Source organism: Canis lupus, chromosome 24, assembly GCF_003254725.2.
Source record: "Canis lupus dingo isolate Sandy chromosome 24, ASM325472v2, whole genome shotgun sequence".
Taxonomy (NCBI): domain Eukaryota; kingdom Metazoa; phylum Chordata; class Mammalia; order Carnivora; family Canidae; genus Canis; species Canis lupus.
Window position 1 is genome coordinate 25,354,003 of NC_064266.1, and position 12,380 is coordinate 25,366,382.

Here is a 12,380-nt window from a genome sequence, read left to right on the forward strand (position 1 = left end):
CTTATTAAATCCCAGCTCAAGCCATGTGACTCAGGCTCCCAGTGGTTCAATGCAGGGGTGGGAACAGGTGTTCTGTCCATCCCTTCCTGCTAGAACATTCTTAGATTCTAAGCTTGCTTTTTGCTCCTATGCCTTGTGCTATTCCCACTATCATTGCTTCTTGTGGCTTTTTGATTCCAAATGTGTGTTGCTTGTGCCCGACGTGGGGAGGCTGGGGTGGAGGCTCTGGCTGCCAGCACACAGCGGGTGGTAGCGCCACACAAAAGGTGCACCTTGATTTTATTTTTCTTCCCTCCTCACTGTCTCACTAAAGGAAGAGAAGAAACCACCCCCTCCGGTCCCAAAGAAGCCAGCTAAATCCAAGCCGGCAGTGAGCCGTGACAAGGCCTCTGATGCCGGGGACAAGCAGCGTCAGGAGGCCCGCAAGAGACTCCTGGCGGCCAAGCGGGCGGCTTCCGTGCGGCAGAACTCAGCCACAGAGAGTGCGGACAGCATCGAGATTTATGTCCCCGAGGCCCAGACCCGACTCTGAGACCAGGAAGCGGGAAGCAAACAATTTTAAGTCATTAAAAAAAAACAACCACACAAACTAAATGTGAACGGAACACCATTTTCTCAACCTTTAGGATGGTTATTCTGTCCAGAGACCCTGAGCCAACTTTCCAATTGATGCATCCAAGGGCTCACAATTTGGCTTTTTTGGGTCCCTCCCAGCTTTAGGTTATGAAGACTTCATACAAAAAAAAAAAAGTCAACAAAAACACAAAACGATAAAACTTTGTTGCCCCCCTCTCGCTGGCCGTGGTGGACTAGGTAGACGGACCTCAGCAACTCCCGGCCCAGCCTCCAGACTGCGGTCTTTTTACTTGTTCTATCTGACGAGAACTCGCACTAGCTTGTTTACAAGACGAGGACCGTCCGAGGACAGCCTTGGGCCCCTGCCATGTCCTTCCTCCTCCTCCCGCTACCCTGCTCTGACCTTGCAGTTTTCATTCTTACGTTCTTTTTTCCCCTCAGAGCTCACACAGGGGCCACCATCCAGCGGCCGGCTTGCCGGCCCTCAGCCCCGCGTGTGACCACCAGCCCCGAGGACAGAGCGCTGGACACACAGCCCTGCCCCAAGTGCTCGCACAGGCCCCTCCACCCCCCACCGCAGCAGAAGCTGCGGCCTCGGGCTGGGTGGGCCAGGGTGGGGGGGCTGGCCTCTCCCAGAAGGGAGGAGGGGCAAGTCTTGGCGGGGGGAGGACAATGAGATAAAAGCCACAGTGACCACACTCCAGACTCACGCCTCTTTCTTCTCTCCAGCCCCCTTTTCCTTCAGTAAAATGTTCAACTCAGAGTGACTTGCAGGGGACACTCAAGAGAGGGACCCCACTTTCCAGGGGTCATCTGTCCCTGGCCAAACCTGTGTACAGCACCCAAGGGGCAGGCAGCTGTGTCTGTACGGATGTGTACATATGCACATAGACCTTAGAGTGTATATTTAACAAACGCCCATCTGCTCACCCATGCCCCCCAGCGCCGCCGCTGGCTCTCGGGGCACCTGGCAGGAGGCGGGTGTGTGAATAGCATATATTTTTACATGTACTATATCTAGGTGTGTGTACAAGTGTGTGTAAAAATATATACCTTGTGTGTAAGCGGCCTTTTTTTGGTCTCCCACCTGCCCCTTGCTGTGGGCCCATCTGCCCCGCCTCTGAGTTTTCTGTTCTGTTGGTTTTTTTGGGGTGTTTTTTTTTTACCCCAATCATCCTTCTCTCCCCCGGCCCCCACCCTCACTCCCGGGGTGGCATGAGACCTGAGCTGCAGTGGCCCGGGCCTGCAGGGTGGGGGACGAGTGGGGGGAGGGGGAGGCCCAGCCCACAGCAAGCCCAGTACACGAGGGTAGCTCTCTGCCGTGGAGACAACGATGGCACTGGAGACGTCCTCGTGTCTGCCACTTGCTGCAGGGGCCCCGGGTGAACAGAGGGCCTGCTCTGGGGCCCCATTCCAGCTTGGCCGCCGTCTGTGACCTTGGGCAAGTCACTCGACCTCTGTGTGCCTCAACTTCCTCCTCTGTAAAACGGGGACAGTCCCTGCCCCTCCCTACCTCACAGGCATGTTGTGAGAATAAATGAGGTAACGCGTACCAAGGGCTCATGGTGTTCTTACAGTGGGATGGGCCAGGCTGTGAGGTGGGTGGAGTGGACACCTGGGGAGACTGAGCCTGACCCCCTTCCAGGTGGCAGCTCTTTGGAGACAGGCTGACTTGCATATAAACTAATTCCAGCTCTGGCACAACCCAGCTTGTGACCCCTGGGCAGGGACATTTCCTCCCACAGACCCCAGCTCCCTGACCTGAAAAATGTGTAACAGCCACCTTAACCTGCCTCCCATGAGAAACAGACATTTAATTCATAATTGTATGGAAGTCAAGCTGCGCTGCCCTGGCCCAGACCCAGGCTCTGCCTGCACCGCTCCAGGTGCTCCATTCTCCCTGCAGCTGCCTCCCCGTGACACTTACTTGCACTCAGCACACTCCCTGAGCACCTGCTCCACCAGGCCAGAGCCTGGCAGTTGTTCACAGAACTCAGGTGGAGGAGAGACACGCAAAACTAGGCCTATGTGAGTTCAAGTGTACTACTACAGGTAGCAGAAGATGCAACGCAAGGAGTTTGCAGGAAACTGACAGCACCGTCACACGCAGTCTGGCAAGAGCACTCTGATTGAACCCAGAAGCACAGTGGGTACTAACCTGCTTTGGGGGACGGCGAGCCTGGGGAAAGTGCGTTCTAGGCATAAGGACGTTCAGCACCAACGCCCAGTGGTACGAACAGACCTTTCAGTAAGTTCTTGAGCCAAGCTGAGCTTCAGACACCTGGTCTCCTCCCTTGGCCCCACCCCGCTAAGATGCAGTGACCTCAGGCTAAGGGGATGCACAGAAGTGCCTTCCCAGGACTTTGTTCTTCTACGGGCAGACTTGCGCTCAGAGCAGCCTGAACCTCCCCTCTGGATCGTGTTAATGGCGGCTGAGCACCCGCTGACCACAGGCAGCTCTGACCTCCTGGGGCTGGTGCCTTTCTGGACCTACCTCTACCTCAGACCTGGCTGGGGGGGCGGGGGAGGGGGCAGGACCAGAAGAGAAAATGAAGAGGTTTCAAGTTGCCTTGGGCACCGAGCCAGACAGAGGTTAGTGAATGCTGGAGGTAGCCAGGCTGGACTTGAGGGCCACGAGCCAGCCTGCAGCCCAACTCTACTCCTGATGCACCTCAGGGAAAGAGAGAGGACCCTTACCCCCCAAGGCCTGAGTGTTCCTGCTATGGCAGGGGAGGGGCCTTGATGAGGGTCTCTGGTAGGGCTCTGGCCCTCTCTGCAGCAGAGCACAGAGGGAGAGAAGCATCTGATGTGCAGAATCTGGGCCTCCATGACCAGCCTTACTGACACCACAGTGAAGGAACCCCCCACCAGTTGAGAGAAGAGTATGATGAACACCACATCCTTTACCCAGAATCACCAACCATCAACATTTTCCCATATTGGCATCAACCCTCACAGGCACATAAAAACATTCTCTACCTCCCCCAGAGGCATCTGAAAGCTAGCTGCATACACCATACTTCTCCCCCGCAAACACACCAGGCAACTCTTGAGAATAAGGACATTCCTGCATGACCACAATACCAATGTCACCCTCTAATTTAAACTAGGAGTGGTCCACAAGCACCTCCCCGTACCCAGGTGAGTGCCCAGTGCCCACCAAAAATGTCCTCTCTGGCTCTTCCTTTGTACCCACCCAGGATCCACTTAAGAATCATTCGCTGCTTTCAGTATGTCTCTTTAGTCTCGCAGAATTGGATTACATCTTGTAAGTACCCAACCATCTTGTAGATTATTGCATGATCTGGATTTATGTTTCTCAGAACTAGATTCCAATTAAGCAGTACGAACCAAAATATGAGTAAGATAATTTCCCATTCCCTGTACTTCTATCAAGCAGGTATTTGTCAGTATAGGAAAAGACTAACAGCAGCTTCCCAGAGAAGCTGCATTTCCAAAGCCCAGTCCTTGGGGGAACAGCAAGGGTCAGGAGGGAGAGATGCAGGTTGCAGGGTGCTGGGGAAGAGCAGAGGGAGCCCAAGCCACTGCGCCAACTCTGGGTCCCTGCGAACCACCCTCAAGGCTGCACATCCTAGAGCAGGAGGAGGCCCTTCTGGACCCCTGTTCCTCCAAGGCATGAGTTCCCAAATTTGTGCATCCCTCGCCCCATGGCCTAAGAGCAGAGAGAGAAGGCCAGGCTGCAACTGGGAGCAGCACTGGGCTCAGAGGCCTTAGAGCCAGGACAGCAGGACAAAGCTATGGCCACCAGTGGCCTGCCAGCCAGGAACAACGTGAATGCCAGCACAGGTAAGGCTGCCGAGGATCCGCAGCCCAACTGAGAAGTTCCTACCACCACCACTGGAGAATGAAGTTGTGTCTCCTGTGCTTGGGAATCTTGCTGATCTGAAAAATCAGTGTGGCCCCCACTGTCCCTCCCATAGCAGCCAGAGGGAATTTACAAAAGTCCTGCTTCCACCTGCTCCAGAAGTCACCCTCTGCTCAAAGGCCTTTGTGGCCTGCCCAGAGCCAGCAGGAGAAAACGCAACCTCTTGCCCTTGGCTTGCGAGGCCCCAGCCCCCTGCCCAGCTACACACCTTCAATGGGATCCCATTCTGGGCTCTGCCCTCCAGCCTCACCTCAGGCCTTTGCACAGGGAGCCATGGCTCCCAACTAATGCAGCTGATAAGTCCTCCTTCCTCAGCCCTCAGGCCAGCTGGCAGTTCCCAGGGAAACCCTCCCAAAGTACTGGGCCAGACCAGGTTGGTGCAAAACTCCCTGCTCTAGCTTGGAGTGTGAGAGCCACCTCACTTGTTTTTCTTTGCTGCTGTCACTGATGTGATGATGGGCGATTATATGGGAATATCTGTCCCCACCAGGAGACAGTGGGCTCCCAGAGGGCAGGAATCGAGTTTTTTCACCAGCCTCCGTGCCTAGCACAGAAGAGAGCTTCAAAACTATTATTTCCTGGCTGGCTCAGGCATGTTACTCTCGATCTCAGGGTGGTAAGTTCAAGCCCCACATTAGGCATAGAGATTACTTAAAAATAAAATCTAAAAAAAAAAAAGGATTATTTCCTGAATGAGTGAGTTTGGTGGGGGAAGGAGGAGTAAGAACTGCAGAGAGAAGACAATATTTGAGCTAGGCTTTGAAAGCTAAGCAGGAGTTCTCCAAGCTGTGGCAGAGAAAGCCACAGCAAGCATAGGGGCAAAGTGTAAGGTTACTGCTGCTCAAGTAGGGCCTTGAATGCCAGGTTAAGTGGTAAGGGCTTTGAATGGAGCAGAGTAATTTCCTCCCACAGAACCCAGCTCCCATAATACAGGGGCCCTAGTCTCAGTGTCCAGGGAGCCATGGTACCCTAGTGAACCAGCCAGCATCAGGGTTTAATCTCTGGCACATGTCCCCAGAGCCCAAACCTGATGATACCCTGTGTGACCAACAAGGAATGCCTTTGACCTTCCATAGATGATCGATAACTCCATCCAAATCTGCAACCCCAATTTCCTTGAACTCCACACTTCCCACTCACATCTCTACTTTGATGTCTAACAGGTGCTCTCAAAATTAACATGTCCACCAACTAGTAAAAGTAAAAGGAACTGTGAAGGGCCAGAAAGTCACCACTTAGCAACCATCACAGCAACAACCAAATCACCAGTGGGTGTTATAAGTCGTGAGTGAAAGTCTGATGAGGAACAGAATATTCAGTTTCAAAGGAGCCACCCCACAAATTGCTTACTCATAAACATCCTGATTACAAAAGGGGAAAATGGGGGCACGTGAGTGGCTCAGTTGGTTAAGCATCTGCCTTCGGCTCAGGTCATGATCCCAGGGTTCTGAGATTGAGCCCCTCCTGGGCTCCCTGCTCAACGGGGAATCTGCTTCTCCCTTTCCTTTTGTCCCTCTCCCTGCTTGTGCTCTCTCTCATTCTTGATCTCTCTCAAATAAATAAAATCTTTAAAATAAAAGAAAAATTGTAACTTCCTGATGGATAAGCCTGCAGACACTACCTTAGTAAGATGGCTGAAGTTATTATTGCCAGTGATGGGAAAAATTAACATCATACCTCTCCTGTTCAGATACATTAAGAAGGGCACAACATCATTTCTATGATATTCCCGTCAAAAATCCATAACTTGGGCAGCCCTGGTGGCGCAGCGGTTTAGCACTGCCTGCAGCCCGGGGTTTGATCCTGGGGACCTTGGATCGAGTCCCACATCAGGCTCCCTGCATGGAGCCTGCTTCTCCCTCTGCCTGTGCCTGTGCCTCTCTCTCTCTGTGTGTCTCTATGAATAAATAAATAAAATCTTAAAAAAAAAATCCATAACTTGAGGGGTTATGGATAACTGGATAATTGAGTATCCAACTCTTGATTTCCACTCAGGTCACGATCTCTGGGTCATGAGATGGGGCCCCACATCAGGCTCTGCACTCAGCTGGGAGTATGCTTGAGATTCTCTCTCTCCATCTCCCCTTCCCCCACTCATGCGTGCATACACATGCATGTGCACTCTCTCTCAAATAAATAAATAAATCTTAAGGGGATCCCTGGGTGGCTCAGTGGTTTAGTCCCTGCCATCAGCCCAGGGTATGATCCTGGAGTCCCAGGATTGAGTCCCACATCAGGCTCCCTGCATGGAGCCTGCTTCTCCCTCTGCCTGTGTCTCTGCCTCTCTCTCTCTCCCTCCCTCCCTCTTTCTCTCTCTGTGTCTCTCATGAATAAATAAATAAATAAAATCTTCTTTAAAAATAAATAAATCTTAAAAAGAAAATCCAAAACTTGAAGGTAATCATGAGGGAGCACCAAGGAACTGGCCTGAACTCTCCAAAAATGTCAGTGTTGTGAAAAACAAAAGCCACAGAACAGTTCCTGTTAAAAGAGATTAAAAACATCTCAATAGATGCATAAAAAGCATTTAATAAAACCCAACACACTTTCAGGATAAAAAACAAAAAACAAACAAACAAACAAAACTCAACCAGGAATAGAATTTCTTCAAGCTGATAATGAGCATCCAAGAAAAGCCCACACCTAACATCATATTTACTGGTGAATGACAGAGGAACAAGACAAAGATTAGGAACAAGATAAAGATATTTGCTTTTACTACTACCTTTTCTTTTTTAAGATTGATTGATTTGAGAGAGAGAGTGTGTATGTGCAAGAGAGCAAATGAGCAGGGCGGGGTTGGGATAGGGGCAGAAGCAGAGGGAGAGAGAGGATCTTTAGCAGGTTCCCCACTGAGCATGGAGCCCATTGCAGGGCTCTATCCCACAACCCTGACATCATGACCTGAGTCAAAATCAACAGTCAGACACTTAACTGACTGACCCAGCCAAGTATCCCTGCTTTTACTACTTCTATTTGACGTTGTATGGGAGGGCAATGTTGCCCAGGCAGGGCAATTAGGCAAGAGAATAAATGAATGAATGAATGAAATCCAAACTGGGAAGAAAGAAGTTAAACTATCTCTATTTGCAGAAAACATGATCTTTCATATAGAAAATCCTAAAGCATCCATAAATAAACTATTAGTTAATAAAATGAGTTCAGTAATGTTCCTGGAAATAAGACCAATACACAAAAATCAATTGTAGGGTGCCTGCATGGTCCAGCTGGTTAAGCGTCCAACCCTTGGTTTCAGCCTAGGTCATCACCTCATGGGTAGTGATAGAGCCCTATGTTGGGCTTTGCACTCAATACAAAGCCTGCTTGGGGTTTTCTCCCTCTGCCCCTCCCCACACACATGGGTATGTGTGCGCTCACGTGCTCTCTCTCTCTCTCAAATAAATAAATAAATCTTTTTAAAAAATCAATTATTTTTCCACTATGATACGATAAAAAATAGATATTCAGTGTCTATCCCTGTTTCCTGACTCATCGCTTCTAAAACCCTTGGAATCTCTGAAATGATGCGTGGCCTTTTTATGCTAATAAGAAGACAGGGACTGGGGGCCCCTAGGAAGCTTCAAGATGGGGTCTAATTGACAGGGAGATTAGGGCATGATTAGAGATGTGGGACTTTCAGCTTTACTTCCCCAGCCTCCAAGGAGAGAAGAGGGGCTAGAGATTAAGTTGATCATCAACAGCCAGTGATTTCATCATGCCTGCGTAATAAAACCTCCATCAAAACCCCTAAATTGGGTTGGAGAGCTTTGGTAAATACTTCACTGTGCTGGGACAATGGGAGCCCTGGAGAGAGCAGGGAAGCTTCCTTGACCCCCACCTTGCCTAATGCACCTCCTTCCATTTGGTTGTTCCTGAGTTTTATCCTTTATAGTAAACTGGTAATAATAAGTTTTCCTCCATTCTCTGTGCAGTTCCAGCAATTTAACCTGGTGGGAAGGTGTAGGAACCCATTTGTAGCTAAATTGGACATAAATGTGGGTGACCTGGGTAACCAATATTTGCAATCGGCATCTGATATGAGGGCAATCTTGTGGGACTGAGCCCTTAAACCCATGGAGTCTGACACCAACCCCAGGTAGTAAGGCTTAGAACTGAACAGAATTGTAGAACAACCAGTTGGTGTCCAGAGAATTGGTTGGTGTAAAGAAAAAAACCCATTATGTATCAAAAGTGTTGTAAGTAAAAACAGTTCAAGTACTAATGAACACTCAAAATAAATTAAAGGAAACAATCTCATCTATAATAGCATTAAAAAGAATAAAATACTTAGGAATAAATTTAACAAGAACAGTATAGCACTTGTACAATGAAAACTATAAAACATCATTAAGAGAAATTCTAAAAGCTCTAAGTAAAAGGAAAGGCATTTCACGTTCCTGGATCAAAATTCATATTAAGATGGTAATACTCCATTACGGTAATGGTAATATAAATTCAACAATCTTTATCAAAACCTTCTTTCCTTGCAGAAATCGACAAGCTGATCTTAAAATTCACATTGAAATGCAAGAGTCCCTGAAAAGGCAAAACAATCTTGAAAAAGAAGAACAAAACTTGATAATACTTCTGGATTCTAAAACTTAACTACAAAACTAAAGTCATCAAGACTGGTGGTGGCAGAAGGATAGACATTTATATCCATGAGACAGAACTGAGAATCCAGAAATAAACACATATGTTTAAGAATACTGATTTTCAATAAGGGTGCCAATGAATTTCAGCAAGGAAAGACCAGTCTTAACATAGTGCTAGAACAACTGGACGGCCACATGCAGAGGAAGAAAGCTGCACCCTTACCTCACACCACATCCAAAATTAACTCCAAGTGGATTAGAGACCTAAACATAAGAGCGAAAACTATAAAACTCTTAGAATAAAGCACAGGTGTAAATCCTCATGACCTCAGATTAGGCAATGGCTTCTCAATTATAATGCCAAAAGCATGAGAAACTAGAAAAAATAAACTTCGCAAAGTAATATTTGTGTTTTGAAAATATCAAGAAAATGAAAAGATAACTCACAGGATGTGAAAAAATATTTGCAAGCCATATAAATGGGCAAAATATCTAAATAACCATTTCTCCAAAAAAAACATATATATGAATGTCCAGAAAGCACATGAAAAGATGTTCAACAGGGCAGCCCGGGGGGGGGGCTCAGCAGTTTAGCGCCGCCTTCAGCCCAGGACCTGATCCTGGAGACCCAGGATCAAGTCCCATGTTGGGCTCCCTGCATGGAGCCTGCTTCTCCCTCTGCCTGTGTCTCTGCCTCTCTCTCTCTGTGTGTCTACTGTGAATAAATAAATAAAATATTTTTTAAAAGGTGCAAACATACACACATACACAAATGTGCACCAATGCTCACAGCAGCACTCTTCACAATGGGCAAAAAGTAGAAATGACTCAATGCTCATCAATGGTGAATAGATGAGGGATCCCTGGGTGGCGCAGCGGTTTGGCGCCTGCCTTTGGCCCAGGGCGCGATCCTGGAGACCCGGGATCGAATCCCACATCAGGCTCCTGGTGCATGGAGCCTGCTTCTCCCTCTGCCTGTGTCTCTGCCTCTCTCTCTCTCTCTGTAACTATCATAAATAAATAAAAAAATTAAAAAAAAAATGGTGAATAGATGAGCAAAATGTGGTCTCTCTGTGCAATGGAATATTATTCAGCCTTAAAAAGGAAGAAAATTCTGACAGATGCTACCAGATGGATGAAGCTTGAGGACATTATGCTAAGAGAAATAAGCCAGTCAGAAAAGGACTTCATGATTTCATCTACAGGAGGCGCCTAGACTAGTGAAATTCATGAGACAGAGTAGAATAGTGCGTGTCTGGTGGCTGAGAGAAGAAAACAGGGAGTTAGTGTCAATGGGTACAGAATTTCAGTTGTGGGGGAAGAAAAAATTCTGGAGATGAGTGGTGGTGATGGTTACACAACAATGTGAATGTACTTAGAATGTACTTAATGCCTCTCAACTACATATTTCAAACAGTTAGAATGGTAATTTTTTTTTAACCATACACACACACACATACACATACACACACACACACAGATTAAAGAAACATGATAACCCAGGATTGGCTGGTGGACCAGAAAAAAAAAATTTCTATAAGGACATTATTGGGATCACTGGCAAACTTGAATATGGATTACAAATTAGATAACAGTATTAAATCAATGTTAAATTTTTCTGATTTTGATACAATGGATATGGAAAAGAATCTCCTTCTTGGGACACCTGGGTGGCTCAGCAGTTGAGTGTCTGCCTTTGGCTCAGGGCATGCTCCTGGGGTCTGGGATGGAATCCTGCACCAGGCTCCTTGCAGGAAGCCTGGTTCTTCCCCTGCCTCTGTCTCTCATGAATAAATAAATTTAGGGATCCTTGGGTGGCGCAGCGGTTTGGTGCCTGCCTTTGTTTTGTTTTGTTTTTTTTTTTTTAAATATATTTTTAATTTTTATTTATTTATGATAGTCACAGAGAGAGAGAGAGAGAGAGAGGGGCAGAGAGAGAAGCAGGCTCCATGCACCGGGAGCCCGACGTGGGATTCGATCCCGGGCCTCCAGGATCGCGCCCTGGGCCAAAGGCAGGCGCCAAACCGCTGCGCCACCCAGGGATCCCGGTGCCTGCCTTTGGCCCAGGGCGCGATCCTGGAGGCCCGGGATCGAATCCCACGTCGGGCTCCCGGTGCATGGAGCCTGCTTCTCCCTCTGCCTGTGTCTCTGCTTCTCTCTCTCTCTCTCTGTGTGTGACTATCATAAATAAATAAATAAAAAATATTTAAATAAATAAATTTAAAATCTTTAAAAAAAAATAAAAGAATCCCCTTCTTAGGAGATACTCACTGAAGTATTCCCAAGTAAAGGGATATGATGAATGCAAGTCACTCTCAAATGATGCTGGCAGGGGCGGGATACATACACACATACACGCACACACAGAAGAGAATATAATAAAGCCAAATGTTAACAACTGGAGAGTCTGGGTGAACTCTTTGTATAGTTCCCATACCCGTATTGCAAGTGTGAACATTTTTTTAAAAGATTTTATTTATTTATTCATGACAGATACAGAGAGAGAGAGAGGCAGAGACACAGGCAGAGGGAGAAGCAGGCTCCATGCAGGGAGCCGGATGCGGGACTTGATCCCAGGAGACCAGGATCATGCTCTGGGCAGAGGGCAGGCGCTAGACTGCCAAGCCACCCAGGGATCCCTGCAAGTGTGAAATTATTTCAAAGTTAACAGTTTTTAAAAATTGATAAGTCCAAAACAGTTCTCCTCAAGCCTACTCTCCTTCCATAGCTGACCCGTTAGCAAGTGGCAGTTGTCTCTCTCACATTGCTCAGACCAAAACTCTTGGAGTCACCCTGGACTCTTCTCTTTCACACACATTCCAATCCATGTGCAAATCCTATTGGACACAACTTCAGAATATTTTCAGAACTCCACCCCTTCTCCCCAGCTCCACTGCAACCCCACCAGTTCGAACACATCATCTTGCTGAAAAGCTCCTCACTGGTCTCACCCAGAGGGAATCAGTTAAAACACAGGCCAGATTACGTCACCCTTCCACTCAGCACTCTGATGTCTCATGGTGGCCTACAAGGAGCCAGGGGCTGAGTCCCCACTGCTTCTTAGACCTCATCTTCCATGCTTCTTCCCACCCCCTCCCCACAGTCACACTCACCACTGGCTGCTCCCAGACCAGGAGCTGGGCAAAGTTCCCTTACCTGCCTCACTCACTCACTCTGTCACCACTTCTGGTAGTCCCAAATGTCATTTCCCAGGAGGCACTCTCCTACCTTCCTCCTTTCCTTCCCTCCTTTCTCTTTTTTTCTCTCATAACTCTGCTTTATTCTCCTTCAAGGAACTCATTTCTCTCTCCAAGCCATGTAGC

The 12,380-nt window shown here is 48.0% G+C and overlaps 2 protein-coding genes across 8 annotated transcripts in view; one reads left to right on the top strand and one right to left on the bottom strand.

Moving 5' to 3' along the window:
- Positions 1-2,128, top strand: part of DLGAP4 (DLG associated protein 4) — a 195,258-nt gene extending 193,130 nt beyond the window's left edge. For all 7 annotated transcript variants that reach the window (XM_025469950.3, XM_025469949.3, XM_025469953.3 and 4 more), the window contains one exon: positions 314-2,128. In XM_025469950.3, the coding sequence (XP_025325735.1) occupies positions 314-532 (219 nt within the window). In that variant the 3' untranslated portion in view covers positions 533-2,128. The remainder of the gene's footprint in view (positions 1-313) is intronic.
- LOC125753583 (basic proline-rich protein-like) overlaps positions 1-12,380 on the bottom strand; it is a 62,773-nt gene that overhangs the window by 10,599 nt on the left and 39,794 nt on the right. The gene's annotated exons all lie outside the window — the stretch shown is intronic.